General features: G+C 43.0%; 2 protein-coding genes across 3 annotated transcripts; both read right to left on the bottom strand.

The window, feature by feature from the left end:
- Positions 1-267: 267 nt before the first annotated feature.
- raver1 (ribonucleoprotein, PTB-binding 1) lies at positions 268-10,418 on the bottom strand. The gene is made up of 14 exons (XM_029438688.1): positions 10,074-10,418; positions 9,025-9,091; positions 6,489-6,958; positions 5,203-5,394; positions 4,983-5,103; positions 4,792-4,892; positions 4,133-4,211; positions 3,698-3,891; positions 3,510-3,588; positions 3,241-3,383; positions 3,072-3,143; positions 2,633-2,767; positions 2,366-2,431; positions 268-2,254 (listed from the first exon to the last, which is right to left on the bottom strand). Exons 1-14 carry the CDS (start codon positions 10,398-10,400, stop codon positions 2,108-2,110), a joined length of 2,193 nt encoding a protein of 730 aa, XP_029294548.1. The 5' UTR covers positions 10,401-10,418; the 3' UTR covers positions 268-2,107.
- A 1,540-nt stretch (positions 10,419-11,958) lies between these two features.
- tyk2 (tyrosine kinase 2) lies at positions 11,959-21,140 on the bottom strand. Of its 2 annotated transcripts, XM_029437253.1 has the most exons (23): positions 20,199-20,382; positions 19,959-20,079; positions 19,744-19,876; positions 19,491-19,654; positions 18,937-19,315; positions 18,657-18,833; positions 18,211-18,368; positions 18,004-18,118; positions 17,723-17,906; positions 17,118-17,224; positions 16,843-17,013; positions 16,618-16,705; positions 16,235-16,362; positions 15,774-15,909; positions 15,109-15,260; positions 14,872-15,022; positions 14,690-14,781; positions 14,423-14,612; positions 13,831-13,949; positions 12,833-13,005; positions 12,629-12,746; positions 12,393-12,503; positions 11,959-12,304 (listed from the first exon to the last, which is right to left on the bottom strand). In XM_029437253.1, exons 1-23 carry the CDS (start codon positions 20,380-20,382, stop codon positions 12,206-12,208), a joined length of 3,450 nt encoding a protein of 1,149 aa, XP_029293113.1. In that variant the 3' UTR covers positions 11,959-12,205. The 2 variants fall into 2 exon arrangements, with proteins under 2 accessions (XP_029293113.1, XP_029293114.1); XM_029437254.1 differs by lacking the exons at positions 11,959-12,304; positions 12,393-12,503; positions 12,629-12,746 and adding an exon at positions 20,963-21,140 and having other exon boundaries at positions 12,829-13,005; positions 20,199-20,401.
- Between the last annotated feature and the right edge of the window lie 32 nt (positions 21,141-21,172).

The following is a 21,172-nucleotide window of genomic DNA, read 5'->3' on the forward strand; positions in this document are numbered from 1 at the left end:
TTTGACTTTCCTTACTGAAGGATGACATTAAAAGATTACGGGGACATTTACATCCTTCCCTCTACCACACATGCACATTTATTTAGTCATTGTACAGTGCTGAAGAGGTTCTCTTTGAATTGGTCGCACCAACTTGTTTGTAATGTAGATTGCTAAGCATTCAACTGAAAGATAATCAGCTCATCTCTTTTTGCATCCTGGGGTTTTCAAGGCATATTTTAATCAAATTATGCAAATCTGTTAAGGGTCACTTAAAATTAATTTGGGTCGCACTAAAATGAATCTGGGAATCAGTACAAAAACAAAACTCTTAAGGCAGTTGTGCTTTAAGAGCAAAGTACGGGCTAATGGAAAGTGTTGAACCAAACAAGTCCCAAGAAACATGTTGGAACATTTTAGGTAAACCACAAAAGATTTTCATGTTAAATGCAGATTTTCCCAGAGTAAAGATTAAATTCATTTAAATGACGAGTTCACAACAACATGAGTTTAAATAACATTTACTTGCTCACATCACACACACACACACACACACACAGAGACAACCATGGCGGTACAGATGAGAAGATGGCAGTTAGACTCAAATGGATCAAAATTAAATGATCATACAGCACGGCTGCATCTCTTGGTCCATACGCAGCACGAGCGGTCTGCTGGGGGGGGGGCCACTCTGTCACATCAGCTGTCAAGCATACAGGCAAACGACAAGAACACGAGGAGCAGCAAATTCATTCAAAACACCCGACCAGAGGCAGGTATGATTAAAGAAAACAAAAGTTTTGGACTCAGGGGGGAAAATTATCACGCTTAACTATTTACACAGCAAATAACACAGAAATGGTAAATGTAGGTGGAAGCCAACACAGGGCAGGATGATGTCACAGAAAACACTGTTAAGGCTCAAGTGTAGCTGCATTTCCTAGCAGAAGTCAGAGGTAATGGGTTTTCACAATCAAACTGTCAACCAGATAATTATAAAAAAAAAAAAAAAGGACAGCCATGTCACTGACCAATCACCTGCTACTAGCTTCCATTAGTGCCTCCCAGAGTCTCGGGATAGCACACAGCGCATGTCCACCGCCCCACCCAACCAAGTCCAAACACTCAGCCTGGTCTTTGGACTTTAGGACATTCAAAATTTTTACTTAGCAAAACAGAACTCACATAAACACAGAAAATACGCGACACCTGGACACACAAGTGAGAGGAGACTTGAAAATGGCATCTTATAGAGGTGAGAACAAAGTAGCATCGTGACCTCCAAGTGCATCACTCAACCAGTGTAGAGAACAAACTCTGTAAACAAGTTGGAGGGTGTGGATCAAAAGACAAACCACGTGGAAAAGATGAGGCTTGAGAAAATATGCCTGAAGGTAAAAAAGCTTCACCGTCATAATACACAGGCCGGTCCATACAGCCGTCATTGGTGGATGGAAAGCTGCATGTTAACCAATGAGAGGCCTGAATCTAGAAATAGAGTCATACAGCAAAATATACAACCCTGTGGTAGGAGGGGGAACAAAAACACCAACACAACAACTGAACTTTTTACATTGAATAAGGAAGGCTATTTAAAAAGTAGAGCCGGTTTTAATAATATGCAAGTCCCTTTGCCTGGAACTGTGGACAGCATCACTTTAGTGGGATGTCAAACATTATAAAAAGCAGCCTATGGCTGCCACTGAAAACTGGCCAAACTATCTGCAGCTCTGCTGATGCACCACTCAGGAATAAAAGACGATTAAGAGAAAATACTTAATTAGCTAATTACCCATTTTTTCTTTCTGTACAAGTTTTTCAACAGGAATTTAAAATTCAAAATCTTTAAAAAGGAAAAAATTAAAAACTTAAAATTTACCAACACACTAAAATCATATATACAAACAGGAAAAAATACAACCACCAAGAATTCCAATAGAGTGACACAACTGTCCAGATAGCAACAGGCTGCACTCCCCGGCACCCTCCAGGGGTCACTCACAGGAGTACACAGAGACAAATCCAAGGACCACCACGCTATAAAGTTTATTTAAGGAGACCGGAGGAGATGCCATTGTGTCCTGGCTGCTGAATGGCTACTCCTTCAGCAGGAAGCATTCAGCCGCACTTAGAATATACGCTTTCGCTTCAGGTAGGAGTCCGCATAATGACCACCAAGGCCCTGAGAGTGCTGGCCCACGTAGCCTCCCTCGGGGCTCGGCTCTGGAGATGGGATCAGCCGGGAGAACACACGCTTGTGGCTACCAATGGGAGTCTGTAATTGGTAAACAAACAAACAAAAAGATCAGCTTGGTTTAAAAGTAAAATATCTTTACCAAAAAGGTTAAGAGTCAGAAACGCAAAGACGAGAAAGTTTCTATACTACCTTCGAAGCATTCACCAGGCCTGGGGGGTAGTTGGTGGTGTGGCTCACAGGAGGCATTCCCACAGCCTGAGGACAAACAACCGAGCTTCAGTGGACTAGACTTCTACTGAGGCTCATGCACTCAGCGTAAACATGTATTATTGAACATGGGGCTTATTCTTAGAACCCAATAGTTTGAAACCAAACAAGAGCTTCTTTTCAAAAAAAGAAGGATAAAAAAAAGGGTTGGGGGGGGGGGGGGGGGGTCCTTTTTGGCTTTAGGCTTACCCTGTTGAGATGCGTGTTAGGGAGGCTGCCGTTAGTGGAGGCCTCGGGCCCTGAGCTGAAGTATGAGGACATGGGTTCGCTGGAAGGGTAACTGTAGTGGGGGAAACGCTCACTGTAGTCGGGGTGACGAAAGAGCTGCAGAGACAAAGTGTGTTAGCATGGGGATAGAATGCATGTAATCTAATAACTAGGGGTGTAACCATCCTCCAAATCCACGGGCTTCTTTTGGGGTGAAGGGAGGAGTAAGAAAAAACAAGGAAAGAATTCTTAGGTTTTATTAAATAAACTACACAAACACATTATTAAACGTACAAATTGAACTGCAATCTCAGCCATCCTGAGAGCTCCACCTCGTGACGTAATCTTTTCACAACGGTTACACCCCTATTAATAACATTTTGTTGACGCAGTCTTTAAAAATCGGTTGTCAAAACACTACCTGCTGACCAAATCCCACAAAGGCTCCAGTATCAAGGTTCTCCTGCTGTTCATACAAGTGTGCCAGAGGATCCTGAGGAGAAACACCAGATGGGCATCAGACCAGATCTCATCATATCGTGAAATCATCCAGTAAAGTCGCACCTATAAACAGAGTGCATACACAATACCTGGTGTAGAGGAGGATATTCTGGGCTGTAGGAATCCTGGTAGCGCAGGTTGTAGTTTGGCTGAATGCTCTGGTACGTGTGCTGGTTGGACACATTACTCAGTGTAGGTCTCTTCCTGTAGGGGTGAGGTCTGCAGCTTCCTCCTGGAGTAAGGAAGGGCAGTCGCGCATTATACGCTGGAGTATATTTACCCCGAGTTGACGCAGCGCACAAAGCCAGACTGCCAAGTCAAAATCAGAAGCACACAGTGCAGGAAAACAATTAATTACCTGAGGGAAAAACATTGACACCGAGGAAGGCACTCTGGGGATGGTTCACATCTTTAGGAGGATCTCCTAATATGGAGACCTGACAGGAGGGGAAAGGGTGATTCATTTTTTTCTATTTACACTTCGGCTGAAAGCTGGATAGGAATACAAGAGGCAGAAAATATTATGGAAATTACATGGGACCTCACCCCTTGTGCTGTGAGGCCATCTGCTCCCATCATGCCACCCATCAGGGGCACAGAGATGCCCTGCAGGGTGGGAGAGGAAGTCTGGGGGAAGGTGCACGCTGCTGTGGGGGACTCCTGCTCCCTCGCCAGGGATCTGCAGAGTGGCATTGGCTTCAGGGAAGCCATGGGATCCGTCTGAAGACCAAGACCCGGGACTACGCCACCCGAGTGAATTAGATAGAGGAATGATTGTCAATCCCAATTATCAGTCATTTGACAAATTTTAAACAGATTTAATATTTAAGCGCTTTGGAATTCTACTACATGACATCAAGACTTTTCTTGCAGTGTGACCAAAATATCATGACCCATGATTAACAGGCACAGAGGGATACAGATGTTTAGCATCATAGGCAAAGCAAAAAAACATGCAGTTTGTGCGGCTGGATGCCAAACCTTGGGGCAGGTCTCCGAGCAGATGGACTCCCTGCTGGACAGGCAGAGCGGCCAGAGGATTCTCCCCAATGAGACCCGCCTGTTGGCCAAAGGAGAGAGCAGAGTTCAGTGTCACAAGCCTGGCTGCGACACTCGAGCGGTGGAGAACCGCTGCACTACACGAGCACACTTCATCAGCACCGAGGCGTACTCACCACATGAAATTATGTCCTTGCAGAGTGTGTATTTACACTGTTTTGTGCACACCTACCACATCACTCAGCACCACTCAAAAGTACACCCCACACACAAAAACAAACCTCGGTTTCCTAGCGAGGGCTTACCCACCCAAGCATTGAGTTTTCTATCACAAATAGGATAAAAAGATCCATCTAGCTTAACCACCACACACACACACACACACACACACACAGCGATAGCCAAACACAACGCCATTATCACTCACACAAGACACTAGAGGGTTTTCTTTATTGTGCAGCACCTGAGCCCACAGAAGATGATTTCCCACAAAGGCTTGCTAATAGTGAAGAGGGAAAGAGCAGAGAGTTGGGGGGGGGGGGGGGGGGGGGGGGGGGGGAGAGGATGCATGAGTGGCAGAGGGAGACTCAAAGAGCTGAGCAACAAGGAGACACATGTCAGAGAAGAAAAGGTAACAGTACCTGCTGCGCCTTGGCCTGGTTCTGCAGGAGCAGCTGGAGGAAGGCTGCGGAGAGGGCAGGGTTGGCCAGCAGGGGCATCGTAGGGGCCGCCCCGAGGAGGCCTGCACACAAAAAAAGGACATCAGGATTCACAGCGCCAGAACAAATCCCGTAATTAAGGCCTTGATTAAGAGCTAGTGAGAACTCCTCACCTTGTTTGGGCCCCTGTGACAGTGGGTTGAGCAGCATCTTGAGGGTGGCGGGGTTATTGAGGCCTGTAAGTATCTGCATGGCTGTGGGATCAGGGAGGAGACCTTTACCCCTATTCACAGCCTTGAAGGGAGAGGCCATAAGACAGACAATCAGCACAAGAAGAAAGGCAAACTTCATAGTCGCTTTTGACTTTTTTGTACATCGATTCATCTTAAATACCATGGTTTGGGCAGCGATCAGAGCAGCCAACATGCTTCTACCGGGAGGGCCAGGGGCGCAGAAGGACACCCTGATGTGTGCCCCGCCCAGCAGCCTGCCATCAGCGAGCCGCTGTGCCTCCTCCGACATCTCAGCAGAGGCAAATTCCAACACCGCAAACCGACGAAAACTTCCATCTTGTCCCTGAGCCAACTGTAGAGGGGGAGAAGAAAGTCATTATAATCTCAAGACACACTGCGCTGCTCATAAATACTGTAAATAATAAAAAGGTATGGGCTGACTGGTAGGTCTGTGTTTTTCCACTGACACTCATGTTACGCACAGATTAGTGCAGCATCCATCTAAAAAGGCACATTTATGTTGGGACTGTCCTGTAAAACCCCTGAAAATGTACCAGAATCCTTTTTGTGAAAATCTGAGAGCAGCGTAAACAAACATCTGTTGAATGTTTACACTTACTAATACGTAGTTGCTATTCTTTTCTTATTGCCCTTTAATCATCAGTCACTAGATGCAGCCTCGTGATTTAATAACACCAGGATTAAATAGTCCATGACCAGTCCAGCTGCATCTTGTTAAAACCAGTGCTGGCAAGGTTCCCCCTTTAACGGTCACATGACTCCCCATCCTACAAAACCCTGAAACCAGCAGAAAACTATGACTATGCGTGTCGTGCTGAAAAAAGGACACCCCTCTCTCTCGTTCCAGAAAAGCCTGCTGAATGACACCACCTGGGGGAGTCAGGTGGTCATCGCCATAGAAACCAGCAATGCTCACCGCTATAGAAACTTTGAGTGGCAAAGAGAAAACTGGGGTAAAGGTGAAAAAAAGGGTACAAACAGACTCCTGCCAGCTGCACCCCTTCAGTAGGAAGTGTACAACATTCAGATACACACGGCAGCACAGGCACTCCATCAATCCCAATGTGGGCCCATTACAATGGTTGGAAGTTTTGTTTTGTAGATCAGACAGAATAGTTGGCGATTAATTTTATGTCTGGAATAATATCTGCAGCTCCATACGGGTATAACTCATTAAGCTTGGTGTAAAATACAATATGGGTAATCTATCCTTCTGAAATCATATTAATCTGTAGCAGTGTTTTAGAGCTGAACGGAAAAAATCAACTATTTTAATAATTAATTAATCATTAAAGTAAGAACTCAGCTTGGACTTTGAGAGACATTTCATTATTTTACAGACCACATGATTAATCGGCAGATTAATCTATAATGAAAACAATCGTTAGTTGCGGCCCTAGTGAGTTTGTTGGTGGTAAATTTGACCTGGCAGAAGACTGGCGCATGGGTATCAGCCAGGGCGTTGCGGAGGTCTTGGGCAGTCACCAGGCTCGGGGGCAGGCGGTCCACGCAAACGCATTTAGAGTGCAGCAGTGGATATGTGAGGGAGCCAACTTCAGTCCAGTGGACGTACAGCATGCGGGAGCCCAGCTGCTTTCCCAACAGCTCCGACTTGGCCCTGGCAGCAGAGTCCTTCTTCATGTACTCCACAAAGCCATAGCCCTTGGAGTGCCCCGTGAAGGCGCTGTACACCAGAAAGCAGCGCTCAAGGTTACCGAAGGGTCGCACCAGCTCCTCAAACTGCTGCTGGGTGAAGGCGCGAGGCAAGTTGGCGATGCACAGCAGAGCGTCTGTTGGCTGCAGCTGCACAGAGATGTCCCTGTCCCGGAGCACATGCTGGTGGAAGTCTTTGATGGCACACTGCGCCTGTTCCCCATTGAGCAGTGTCACAAAGGCTGAAGGTGGCGTGGGACAGAGGGAGGAAGGGAGACAAACACAACTTGGTGTAAAGTGATGGAGTGACATTTGTTCAGTCAGCATTAAGAGAATTATTTTTCATTCACAGCCCGTCTCAGGGGGGCAAACCTGGGTTGTGATACCATCTCTCCTTTAGCAGGTCTGATAAAAGACAACGCTGGTGGCACAATGTCACCACCCGCATACTTCCATGTCACTGCAACAATTCTCTTATTGAGACTACAATGGCCGTCATCATAGCTGACAAGAATCAAAAGGCATTTTATCTGACTGCAGCATGTTGACAGCTAAAAAGTCACATTTACACCAGTAGAAGTTTTAATGTTATTGGCACCCACTTTTAAAATGTCTACTAATGGGACACTTAAATATAACAATAATAATTAATAGCCCTATGTGAGCTGCTCCATGTCAACCAAACATCCCGTTACAAAAAGTGGATGATAAAGATTGTCGTCATCTAAAAGCCTCATTTAAATAAATAAAGTTGTTACAGCCCAATCTTTTTACCAGCCAACTATGTATTTTGTACAAAAGCACATCTAAATGCGACCGTTATCCGGTAGATGCCAGACAAACCCTGAATTTACCATCTGGCTCATGCTAATTTCTGGCCCATTATCATCAGCCATTAAGCTGCCGTTTCTGTTTTTGGTCTCCTTTAATGTCAGTTCTTCCTGACAAAAAAAATCGACTTTGAGACTTCTAATGACAAGCTGATCTTTCGTGCACTTAGACCATCGTGGCATTTCCCCTGAATTAAGACGCAGCTCACATTTTGGGGGCATACAAGGTTGATTCACTCCCCCAAGGACAATTTAGCACAGATTCTTTTTTGTGTTTTAATTGCAGAGACTGGTTGTGTTTGACGCATACAAATGGATGACATTGTGTTATGACAAGGAAGTCCCACCGTTTGTCAACAAAATACAGAATACTGATCAGTTCTCTCGAATCCAGTGGTCTCGCAAGATCTGGCAACATTGAGCATTAACGTTAGTCAAACCGTGTCAAAATGTTAAGTTAAAGTTTGCGAACTCCCTAGCTAACTAAATATAAGTTAGCCGTGTAAATAGGTTTGCAAAATAAAATATAAATACATAAGACCGTGCCCACTTGAAGTGTATACCATTTCATACCACTGGTGCCGCTTGTAATTAATAATTGTGTGCACCTTGGTCACTTGCAACCAGAAGTGACACAACAGGGTGGAGTACAACCAAATGTTGAATAAGGCCTTTTTTAGGAAACCAAAAAGGTTACAATTTATTTTTGAGAACTGAAAAAACAATTAGTAAAAAGGGCTTAAGTTAGAAAAGATGAAAACACAGAAAATGCTGTCGTAGCAACCTGTCAATCACAAGGTGACAATGCATACCCTGCTTTATCCTCTATGTTACTCTAAATGAGACCATAAACTACTAAATGGACAACATGCTGTATTGAAAACGACTTGAAACTAGGAATTGAGGCCATAAACTCAGGAAATGACTACAATCTGACTTCTTTCTGAACCAAAGGAGTGGCCCCCTGCTGGATATTAGAAAGAATGCAAGTTTAAAAAGGCACTCCTGCATTGGCCTCAATGTTCAGAGGTTGCTGCCTGTACACGGACTACAAATCTCAAAATGAATACATACCAGCACAAAACTGGGGAAAATGTTGTTTAGTGAAAAGGGAAATCTTTTGTCACCACTAGTAATAAAATACTAGCACATTGACAACCTAAACAACGTTTTATTTAAGGGGCAATCTATTGACGTTCTAATGCAAAATGTGTGCCTTTCCTTTGGTTCAATATCTTCCCTAAAAGTGAAGAATGTTTTATTTTTTGTGAACAAAGCCCTTCAAAAATCATTTTGAATGTGTTTTCATCAAGAAGATTGTAGCAAATAGTAAACGGCTCGAAATTTAAGACAATTTGTCGTTTATGAGACTATGAATTTTATTTCACGTTCTTTTTTGTTGACATTTAAATATCTATAATAGATTCTTTAAACTGAACATACATAACCTAACATAATAGACAAATAGTTAGACCAACCTGTGCCCTTGTATTTGTCAACAAAGCAGTACTTCAAGTCATAATTTCCCAACAGCTCATGGACCTCCTGTAAATAAGAAAAAACAATAATTACATGCAGACATTTGAATTATTACAACCATTTTACCAGGGTATCACACATAAAATATATTTCACTTTCTAAGTTGTAGATTTGTCATCATACAATTGCAAATTGCTTAATTGTAGATTTTAGTAATCACATAATTAACTCATTCACGTCCACTGGGAAACTAGCAACAAGTTGCACCTGCGGAGGGGTGAGAGGTGAATAACTGAGTCATTGTAGGAGAAAATTGTTCTGCGCAGCTTTTGACAATTCACAAATGAATGGCGATTCTGTCTAGCATTTTCTGAAACGTTTTGTCTCCACACCTTCCACCTTTTGTTATATTGCAACTCACATCTCGAACTCCCACTACTCCCCCCTCTGTGAACAATGGTACCGCCCGCAGGCCCACCGCTCCCCACGAGTCAGGCACGTTCCAAAAAAATGTGGCATCATGAGTAAATCACTGGCTGGTCGATAACCAAACCACAGTTTAAAACAACAGATGGGCTGATGAAAAGGTCCCAGTGCACCTGTAACCGCCATGTAGGGATTATAAATCACCGACAGTTTAGTTTAGCAGCTCGAGTAGTAAAACAAATAAAAATCACGAATGTCAAAGTTATCTAATCATTACCTACGAGGCCGGAGTGGCAGGTCATACAGGCCACAGATGACCATTATTGACAGTTATCTGACCACCTGGCAGTTATCCTACCCAAACGAATCAAAAACAATACTAATGATGTTCGGTGTCTGTCAATTAACGTTAACTGTGTGTCGACTTTTAAATTAACTAGTTGCAGATTCACTAAAACAAAAAATAGCATAAATTAAACTTAAAAGACAGCTAACGAGTTAAATGGCTAGCAGGCTACCATAGGTAGCATGGCAACGCATATTGGAGCTAGGCTAACGTTAGCCAAACGTTCAATCAATCAATCATCCAATAACCTAAACTTTCAGTACTTTTGACTCTTACCTGATTGCTAACGTCAGAGGGTAGATTTTTTATGATAATCTTTCTACGGTTGTAAAACTCCCGGCGAGTTCTTTCTAAGCGGCTCTCAATTTCTTCGGGGCTCAGTGATGTCAAGTCCTCGTCGACCCTCCGCTGACACTCGCGGTCCGACGTTGAGTCCTCTCCGCTGGGTTCGAGTTCGGTATACCGGTGGTCTCCTCCGGACATCCAGCTTTCGTGATCCTCAGCGAGGTCGTAATTATCGTGAAGCGGACGCGGGGCAAAACTGATCCCTGTGTCTGTGCTTTCATCTCTGGCAGCTGTACTAACAGACACGACGGCCGCCATCACTCAGTTTGGTGAAAGTTTTTGTCGGTCTGGAAAGTCAACCCGATTTGAGCAGTTTAAACAATACACACATGGCCCCAGCGCCGCTTCTCATTGGACGAGAGTAGGACGCATTCTCCATGACTACTACGTAACAGAGTTTGGGGGCGGAGCCTAGTTTGCTCAAAACTGGATGTGAATGCTGCTCATCAAGCAGATCTCTCAGTAGAGACAAGCCAGTGGTGTACAAATGACATGTTAGGGATTCCCCTTATATTTGAACTACACAGATTTCAGCATATTAAAAAAATCTACACATTTATGTTTTAGGAATGCTCCAAACATTGCAGCTTACTAAATATTTTTAAAACCCAAGGCCCTACTATTCTAATAATAATAATATATATATTTTGTAAGATATAAATATTGTTCTAATTTTGTATTGTGTTGTTCTAGCTTCTCTGTACAGCATCTTAAATGTACCTTTCTGTATGAAACATGCTTTATAAATAAAACTACTTTGCCTTATAATCAGTTTTAATTTGTCTTCCAACTCTACACTATAAGCAGTCTTGTATTTCTAGGTTGGATGAGATATAAAGATGTTTAAATCTTTCTTTAACAGTCTCGGATAACATCATGTGTATCGAGTGAGTATATTAATAGGAGCCACAGAGCGAAAACTAAATGTTTATAGGCTTAAGATCGTGGTTTATGTATGTATTACTTCCACTTGCAGCAGGTCTGGTATGTTTACAGTGTGGTTGGAAAACCCCCGGTGAAAAACAGAGACCCTTTGTAGCTATTCATTTGTATTGTACAAGACTGTTTGTCAGCTTCCTCTAGTGGAATATCTGGAACAAATGTCTGCAGCAGTGATGTGGTTGAGGCTGTGTCCATGACTCTCTTTTTCAAGGTGTACGCACCGATTCAAACTGCATGCTGCATGACAGGAGGTGTGGTGCGTCAGATGATTCTTTACTGATGCATCTGGGTAATTTGGCCGGTCTCATACAGACACAATTCTATGTGGTTAACATGTACGTTAGTATAAATTAGTCTAATGTCAGAGCAGCAGTCACTGTGCAGCAAGATCATAGGTGGATTAGTGTGGTGCAGTCAGTGGTACTTCAAGTTTTTTAAATATACTTCCTTAACTACCTAGTGTAAACAGGCATCTACAGCTGGCACAGGTTATTAGAAAAGACTATTCGCAGGTCAGTGACCGGTCTGAAATCTTTAGTGTGTCGCATAGCTTGTGATCAGGGAGTTTTTAAGCGACAGATATGTAGCTGAGCTTAGTTGCACATTCTGTAAAACAGTTTTATACACCTTTTCATCGATCTGTTTCAGTCTTTTATAAAAGGGAATGTGAAAAAATGGTTTATTAGATTTAGAATTTGTTCTTTTGATTTATACAAAATTAATACGCGAAGTCAACAAACAAATGACAAAAATTCAACATAAAATGAAAACGTACTTATTGTGATATATGCAAACCTATGATTTATGTAAGAGAAAAGCTCACTGCCCAAGGCATCACTGTTCTTTATGAAGTTTAAGAAAACAAAGACGCTGGTTGAGTATCATTGTGTTAATATCACATGAGAGGATAGCAGTGTGCTTTTATCAAAAAGAAACTTACAATATAAAGACATCTATGTAAAAGGAGACAGCAGGCATTGCACAGCGGGAAACACATCACTGGCTACCATGTAATATACAGTGGCCATAGTGGCATTGTGATGACATGTAGACAAGTTAGATCTTCAGAGTCCTGTTCAGTGAATCTGAGCCGAGGAAAAGTTTATATCGGACTGCCATTCTTAAGTTTGGCGAATAGCCTCAAACTTTTCGATGAGGGATTTGAATGATGGCCGTTGTGCCGTCTCTGCAGCCCAACACTGCTCCATTAACATCTTCACCTGTTGGTAAAAAAAAAAAGTAATTGTGAAAACATCTGACTACTCATAATCACAATAAAAAGTCAATAGTGTTTAATGAGCTTGTTACCTCGTGCGGGCAGTCTTTGGGACGAGGCAATCGACGCGGTTTCTCCAACAGTGCTATGAGTTCCACTACAGTAATCGGTGGTTGCTTCTCTCCTTTCATTATATTGTACATCTGCAAAAAAAAAAAAAACAGAATACATAGTGCATTTAACACATGGATTAAAAATGGACTTGATTAGTCTCACATTGAAATATATGCAGGTTTGAGCTCGTTATAAGAGGCTGGGGATGACGTACTTCTGGAGGGCTTTGGTGAAGTTCACCGCGGGTCAGGATCTCATACAACGTAACGCCAAAGGACCAAATGTCAGAGGAGAAGGAAAATTTACTTTCCTTCAAGCACTCAATGGCATACCTATGTAGGACAAAAAAATACAGTTTAGCGGCCAAAGTCATGGAACAAAGCATTGAAACACACTTTGAAGTGCTGCATGAACTCACCAGAACACCGGACTGTCCCCGTCCTCACGGACCTGATAGTAGATCTCCCCATCAGGGATGTATTTCGTCAGGCCGAAGTCTCCAATCTTTACCAAACTGTCATTTTCCACCAAGACATTACGGGCAGCGAGGTCTCGATGGATGTATCGCTTAAAGTGCAAGTACTCCATACCCTTTAAACGAGAACAGCAGAACTAAAGATGGATCCAATAACTGAGAGGGGGCAAAATGTGGAATTCAAACTGAACTTCTTTAACAGTGTAAAGAAATAGTATAGTATAATGTTTTTGAAAATTAAATGGCGTAAATCCTGTAGCGTTACATTTTTAGTCACGGCACATGTGTCTCTAGGGATGCCAGTGTTTTTCTGTCAGTCAATATGTCCATCACAGACATCCATGATCCCCAGAATCTTGCTGAATTACAGCAGGACACCAGTCCTTCCCAAACGTAGGGTAGTGACCCGAAAATCAGCCGTGGACACGTTTTTATTTGGTTGTTAATTGGCAGTAAAATGCATAACTATGACATGTGCATTCCTTTTCCTGATTAAAATAGAAGAGCATTCTTTGTTCCTACGCTTGTCTGTTCAGCGCAGATGCGGTCAGATGCTCATGCTTTACTTATAAAAATAAATATTAATACTTAAGTTAATTATAAACAATAAAATGTAATTTACTGACTGAGATACACATCTGATTGACAGCATGCTGATTATTTCCTGTTTTCTTGGTTACTGACAGTGTAACATAATGCAAGTGCGACTGAACTACTCAACGTAAACACAACAAAATAATGACAAAACACCGAAACCTACACAGTGTCGCAAAATGCTATTTGAGCTTAATGTGATGGATTCATATTGTACACAGCTTCTTCTAAATGAAGGAGAACATAACCAGACAGACAGTCTCTGCAGTTTGCACATAGCACCAGGAATATTGTAAAGTCAAGTGGAAATGTGGATTAGTACAAACTCCAAAAGCACGACAACTCACCTGACAGATCTGCTGAGCGAACATAAGGCACTGGGGCATTCCCAGTTTACGTTTGGTAAGGTACTCTTTCAGACTCCCCAGAGGAAGGTACTCCATTATCAGCTGCACGGCTTGTCCTCCTGTCGATGAACAATGCAACAGTGCTCATCCTCCTATCTCCATTACTTTATGTGAAGCTGGCTGTGTGTCGAACGCTCAAACACACAAAGGAAACAGTGATGCACTTCAAATAGATTTTCAATATCTACAGAAGAACAGCAGGGAACACAACTCCACTTCCACTGAGCACAGCGAGCTAAGAGAGAACTGAGCAAGCGCTCCTTTGCACATGCAGACACTGTATGTTTGTGTATATTTCAATAAGAGATTTTCTTGGGTCGATTCCGATTACTTTAAAGTTTGACCTGCTGTTTGGAAAATTAAGATTTTCTTTCTATTTCCAAGAACCATAATTGACAGCAGACACAAGCAGCTTTATAACTTTTCTTTAGGAGAAAAATGTATTGTATTTTACACATCAGATAAGAACACGATTATTATTCTACACTGTATATGTATGTACCAATTTCATTAACATATTTTGAGGACTCACCCAGTTCGGTACAGCAGCCTTTGTATTTGACAATGTTGATGTTATCAAGGGACTTCAGGATGTTGATCTCCTTAATCCAGCACTCTGACGCTTGACCGTTGTCTTGTTTCAAAGACTTCACTGCCACACGCTCTCCTGTCCCATCGTTGGCCGGGTCGTACAAGTAGAGAGTCACCATCCCAAAGTGACCCTGCAGACAGAACAATGGAGCAGTGGATTACCCTCTGATACAGGAAGAAGAAAACTTCAGGTGGTATTAAAACTCACCTGTCCCAAGTCCCGCATCTTTTTCAGGTAGCGTTTGTGGTACACGCTCGGGTCTGTTTTAGGGAGAGTCTCACTGGGGGATATATCAGGATCTGTGGGCAGGAAAAAACAACTAATTATCAAATGCACAGAGATAGGTTGTAAGAAAAAGGTCAAAGAGAGGCGATGGAGTAAAGACCCACTTTTGATCATGATTTCTGTGAGGTCTCTGAGCACAGTGTGGAACGAAGGCCTCTCCACGGGGTCGTAGGTCAAACACATGCTAATGAAGCTGGCCAGTTCCTGGGAGGATGGTTCAGCTAAACGGCCCCTTTGCTGATAAAAGCGCTCTTTCTGTTGGGGGGGGAGAGGTTACGTTGTTACAATTAGAAGTCAACAGGTGCAGCTCGTGGCCGTTGGAGGTAGAATAAAGGGCCTACCTCGAACAATGTGCTGCCACTCATGGGAAGATCGCCATTGTTGCAGATTTCGAGCAGCGTGACGCCAAAGCTCCACTGGTCAGCAACATTGCCAATGGGTGCGCCGCTGTCCACACACTCAGGGGCAATCCATGGGATACGCTTAAGACGCTCTGCAGTGCAGAAGCCATAATTAAAATGACATAAGTTACATGTGTCATGTCATGGTCCGTGTGCTCTGTTTTGAAGAACTCCATTAAAACAGAAGAATTTTGTTTGAGAAAACTGAACCAATGTTGCAAATTGTTGCTCTACTTTTATATGAAATGACATAAATTCAATAAAGAAAATACCTAAAGAATAAACAAAGTTGGTTTCTTATGTGTTTTTAATGTCAGTAGCTACAAAAAATGGCACTTTATGATTTATATATCCTTGTTTATAGTCGTCAGACAAAACTAACCGGGATGGTTGGAAAGAATACCTCCGAGCAGTTTGAGTTTTTTATTTTATTTCAGACATATTGTGAGATAAAACTGCAAGAGAACAGGAAATAGATCGCAGGAAATGGTCTAGTTAAAGTTTCCGGTTTCCTAAATCTGATAAAACATAAAGCAGAAAAGTACAGAACGTACAGAAGACCTGAAGCTGACTGAACTTATGTAAAGTGAGTTTCTGGTACTGACCTTCCCGTGAAAGGGCACTCAGGGCAATTCCTGGGTCACTCAGCTTGACGAAAGGAGTAGTGCCAGGCTCCAGACCACGCCTTGCCACCAGAATGTTCTTGGCACAGACGTTTCCATGAAACAGCCGTTTGGTCTCCTACAATGATGACAATTGCACTGGTGTTAACCTTCTATCGTTACATTCCGATAATAACATTATTTCATTTCCTGCCTGCAGCTCAGACTTAAAACTTGGCGTCCAGTTGGAAAGCTTCACTACCCGCTTTCTGTTAATATTTCATATATATTCTAAATATTTTAGCAGCCGATTGTAAAGCTTAAAACTATCTGGAGATGAATTGTACCACACTTGTATTACTTCACTCTCAATTCAATGCTAATGACCACTTAGCTGTGTGTTCAATGTAAGTGAATTGTATTGAAATATAATCTGCGGCACACAAAGTAGAGTTTGCACTCACAAGATAATTGAGGGCACTGGCAAGTTGTTTCGCAACGATAAATTTCCACTGAGGAGTCACCGATGCCTTTTCTTTGCGAAGGAAATCATCCAAAGGCCCGAACTCCACAAATTCTTCCACCATGATGTCTGTAAAAAAAAAAAAGGTAGAAACAAGTCCAGCCTTCAGTAAAGACAAAATTACACTTAAACCGGTGGCATCCTCTTTAAAACAGAACAGGGTGCGTGGGTTTGCATTTGCGTCATGGCTCACTTATCCCTGGAATCATACTTTTGACTGTAAACACAGAACATTTGCGTGATGGGGAAGTAGCTAAAGGAGGAAGTCACGCACCTGTAAATAAAATGTGGGTATGTGAAGGTGAACAGTGTTATTGCTCTTACTTTCAGATCCTTTGACTGACACGCCATGCACAAACACCAGGTGACTGTGGGACACCTGGTTCATGAGACTTGCAGTCTCCAAAAATCCCTTGAAAAAACAAAAGAAGGGTAAAGATCGAATACACATGTATATATATATTAGCATGTCGAATAGACATAGGCTTCCACTGTTATACCTTTGGAGTGTTGGCGACCATTAAGGCTTTTAAAGATCACAAGGCTCACCATATCAATATCTTTATCATTTTGGTCTAGAATCTTGAGAACCACTGGGATCCCTTTGCGGTCAGTAGAGTTGTTGTTGAACTCCTCATCCTCGTCATCTTCTCCTCCGCCTCGCACCAGCAGAAGTCCCAAGTAGATGTTAGTTTTGGTCCCGCTGCCCAAATGCTGTTTCTGCTCATAAACACAACACCCACTGGTCAGTCACAGAGCTGGGAACAACAAAGCCAGTCAAGGTGGAACAGATCATATGAAGGCGGCGAGTGCGTCTCGATCACCTTCACGATGTCTTTGTCCTTGATGTGATGGAAGCGTAGCTGGGTCATGTTCAGGAACAAGGAGTCAGTGTGAACACCTTCCCTCATCACCAGAAGGTTGGATAGCTCTACATCACACACACATAGATGAACCCACGTTAAAGGGATAGTTCACCACAAAGGTTACCGGCCATAGACATCTCTTCCTCAAAATCTCTCAAAAGATTCATTAAAACTCAACAGCAATCATAATCCGGAGACCTTGTTGTGGGCAGTTTCATGTAGGAACTACTTTCTTTCTAACTCCCTACACCTGAGTAGAGTAGATGCGCGCTTCCTTCTGTGCAGTGATACGGTAAAAACAAATAGTTTGCCTGTGGATTATCTTGAGGTCATGATTTTAAATGTATTTTGAACACTACAAGTCGAGTGCCATGTAGTTCCATTATATTCTCCATCTCCACGGCCGATATGTCCAACACTCAAAACAACAAATGAAAGGAAATGTGTATTTATGATTTTGGGACGAATATCCCACAACACAGAATACCTTTGAAATACACGCGAGGGTTTTGGCATAAAGCAGCAAAACATGTCTAGAATTGAAAAGCCCATTATCCACAAACCTGCTTGTTTTGGCAAACAGCATCTTTTGACAGTAAAGCTCTCTGAACCAGACTTGAGCACAAAGGTCTTGAGGCTTTCTGTGAGCTTCTTGACACTGGAGAATTCTCGATCCCAGCCCTCCAGACAGAACATCGAACCCTTGAGCTGAATTCGAAACTGCTTGTGGCTTGGCTTCGATCCATTCTAGGAGCCAGAAGTACATATTAAACACAAAGTGCACACATTTCCACCATCACTGCACTGCCATCATCTCCAGAGAGGAGTGTGGGTGTTGACTTACCTCATTTTTGTTCAGGACAGCTAGGATGATGCGGCGATAATCGAGGGCACTCCAACGTACGAGGAAAGATCCCTCCTCTATCTCCTTTTTCAGCTTCAGCAGCACAAAATCATCACTGGAAACACAGCAGAGTTGTGATATAACACACTGCGTTCCTCTATAGCCTGCTGGTGTCTGTGTGTGCATGTGTAAGAGGAGAACACTCACTGCATAGGTCCATGCAGTCCATTTGCTACACTCAGCACTACCCTTGGGGGAGCCACTTCATGACAAAGATAGTGGTGGGCGAATGCAGTCAGCCGGTTGTATCCATCGAGGAGGGAGATAAAGGAACGGGCCTCCTGGCTGGAGTTCATCTGAACCTCCTACATACACAAACAGAAACACCACTAGCTTACAATCAGAGCTCCCACCTACAGACACATTCAAAACATAATAAACAGCCCGAAGCGTACCAGAGCTCATGAACATATAGAATTATGAAAATCTAAGCATACAGTTCAGTATATCCACAATTTAAAGACTGAACAATCTGATCAGCAGAATGACTAATATTCAGCATACCAATTGGACTAATGCATCACAAGCACATTTACTAATTAAATGAATGCATTGCAGCTTTTACATAAAAAAGGGTAAACAAGTACTCTCACCATGCAGTGATTGTCCTGAGTGCTAATGCACACATTATCTCCAGTGATGGCTATGTGAGTTATTTCAGGGAAATCACAGAAGGACGTCCATTTATTGGCAGTGTTCGCGTTTGGTTGGCTGGACTTTGGTTTGGCTTTCTTTAAGTAGTCATTTCTGAGGTACGGGTTTTCCAGAGCCTGGACAAAGAGACTGAAATGAACAAAATGTCCACACTAGAAGAGTACAGAACTTGCCACAGAATAACACCATCGAAGCTTGAAATTGCGGTCTTCGACAAACCTTCTGACCGGACACCTTCCTCCATTGAATCCCCTGGGTGCCAGTCACCATGATCTCATGAGTGGTGGGACCTATGAAGTTGTCTTTCAAGGCACCCTGAGCATGGGTGGTGTTAGAGTAGGAGCTGCCTCCACCCCCGTCCTCTCTCAGCTCCAGGTGGGATACAGGGAAGGTCTCTGTTCCAAAACTCGGTGACAAGTGTTCGAGAGTAGAGATGTACTTGTACATGACCTCGTGGGCGCCCAGTCGCCCCTTGTCCACAGTGTGCTGCTGGAAGGTCCGCATGAACTCTGCAAACACCCGCCGCATGCGGAGTTTTGTCAGGAAGTTGACTTTGGAAATGTATTTGGCGAAAGACCTTGGAATGCATTGTACGAAGCTGAAAGAAAACAATATCTTTTTATGTTACATAGATCCAGTGGTTAGATTAGAAGCTTTAATGATCAGGAGCAGACACTGGATTGGCACAGGAGCAGAACATAGGATAATAAAGACAGTACAACAAACTCAATATAATTATAATAAGACATATTCACTCCTTCCAAAGATATTACCTGACTTTGTCAGCAACATCCTGTAAGGTACAGCCCATTTGCATTGCCTGGTGTGAGAGGTGAAGCACAGCCATCCCCAAGCTCTCATTTTTTAAGCTGCTTAGCTCCTCCTCTGAATCGCCTTCTTCCATCTGTACTACTTCGTTCACAAATTCATACTTAGCCTTTTGGAGACACGAGACGCCAACAGGTTAGGTACTTAATTATTGTGAACACAACAAACACATGTGATGAATACACAGTTAACACCAACCTGGGCGAATAGGTATTCTAAGGATGCGATTTCAAGCAAAGGCGAAGCCCCCTGACTTGCCCCAGATCTGAGAGCATAACGGGATACAGCTCGCTCATTCTTAGTTAGTCCGTGCCAATTCCGAAAGTAAAACCTAGATACAAGAAAGACAGACAGTGTGAATATGATGAGTGTGTTCATCTGCATTCCTAAAACAGTGTTACACAAGCACTAACCTCATACAGTAGTGAAGTACGAGGCTGGAGTTCTCTGGACTGAAACTGTGGTTCGGACTATACCAGCAGCGTGTTTGTGGATTGTACAGAGCAAACAACACATGGCACAGAGGAGTTATCCCTGGGGAGTAACACAGGGGTGTTACACACACACACACACACTTGGCAGCAGCAGGCTAAAATAACACAGGAAAATAAACTTTTATTTTGGTCTGTGCTGGACTATTTGGTCACTCTCACCTACAGCCTCCGCAGCTGAGATGCACAGGTCCTCTGCTGTGAATTCTCCACTTGTGTGGGACAAATATCTTTCCCCTCCCTTTGAGCAGAAAAGGTAAACATGGATGCCTGGACCCTCAGGGGGCTCGGGCAGGCCGGAGACTGGCCCGTGCGTTGAGCACTTGGAATACGCACTTCCAGCCATGGTAGGGACCGCCAAATCACTAACACACACACACACACACACACACACAATATATATATATATATATATATATATATATATATATATATATATATATATATATATATATATATATATATATATGATGGCTAGGTTAATCAGCTGTTGCATTGGATGAACTCAAGTACAAATTAAGGCCTACGTAAACACACATTTGAAATAGAAACCTGTCTGTATGATGCATTCTGTTTAAACGATCATTAGTTACGTTGCTGTTAACTAATGACAAAGAAAATGTAGCAATAACTTAGAAATATGACGTCAGGAAATACAATTGGCCATAAGGCCTACCGGGGAATATTCCTCGTCTCACTTGTTTACATGCCACAGTCCTCTACAGCCGCGTATAGCTCAACACACGGTATTATATGTTGTTGTTTTTAATATAGATGTATAAAAACACACGCCGGTGACGTCACTGAGTTGTACATAAACACGCGTCCTTACACATTTCACGGTTTATCCGATGCCATGACAAGGAAATGTGTAAACATCATTACAGAAATCAAACTTAACGTGAGTGACGAATAAGTAATCTTACCAACGGGGAGCTTTTGACGGCGTTACATAAAAGCTTTAACACGGTGAAATGAAGTGGCAGTCACACTTCATTATCTGGTGACCGTATTTCCCCCTTCGCCCACTCTTCGGTTCTCATGAAAGTGCGAAGCGTCGACTCGACAGACCGCTGGTTCCTGAAACCAACACGGTCACTCCCTCGAGCGGGCGCTCGCGCAAAAGCACGTACACA

Source organism: Cottoperca gobio, chromosome 8, assembly GCF_900634415.1.
Source record: "Cottoperca gobio chromosome 8, fCotGob3.1, whole genome shotgun sequence".
Taxonomy (NCBI): domain Eukaryota; kingdom Metazoa; phylum Chordata; class Actinopteri; order Perciformes; family Bovichtidae; genus Cottoperca; species Cottoperca gobio.

Excerpts from the sequence above, each read along its gene's own strand:
- raver1 (XM_029438688.1), bottom strand. The coding sequence starts at position 10,400 with ATGGCGGCCGTCGTGTCTGTTAGTACAGCTGCCAGAGATGAAAGCACA. Across the intron at positions 4,893-4,982 it reads GTCACAGGGGCCCAAACAAG|GCCTCCTCGGGGCGGCCCCT; the intron begins GTGAGGAGTTCT and ends TTTTGTGTGCAG. Across the intron at positions 3,589-3,697 it reads ATGGCCTCACAGCACAAGGG|GTCTCCATATTAGGAGATCC; the intron begins GTGAGGTCCCAT and ends CCCTCCTGTCAG.
- tyk2 (XM_029437253.1), bottom strand. The coding sequence starts at position 20,382 with ATGGCTGGAAGTGCGTATTCCAAGTGCTCAACGCACGGGCCAGTCTCC. Across the intron at positions 19,655-19,743 it reads TAGAATACCTATTCGCCCAG|GCTAAGTATGAATTTGTGAA; the intron begins GTTGGTGTTAAC and ends TGTCTCCAAAAG. Across the intron at positions 12,504-12,628 it reads TTCACCAAAGCCCTCCAGAA|ATGTACAATATAATGAAAGG; the intron begins GTACGTCATCCC and ends TTTTTTTTGCAG.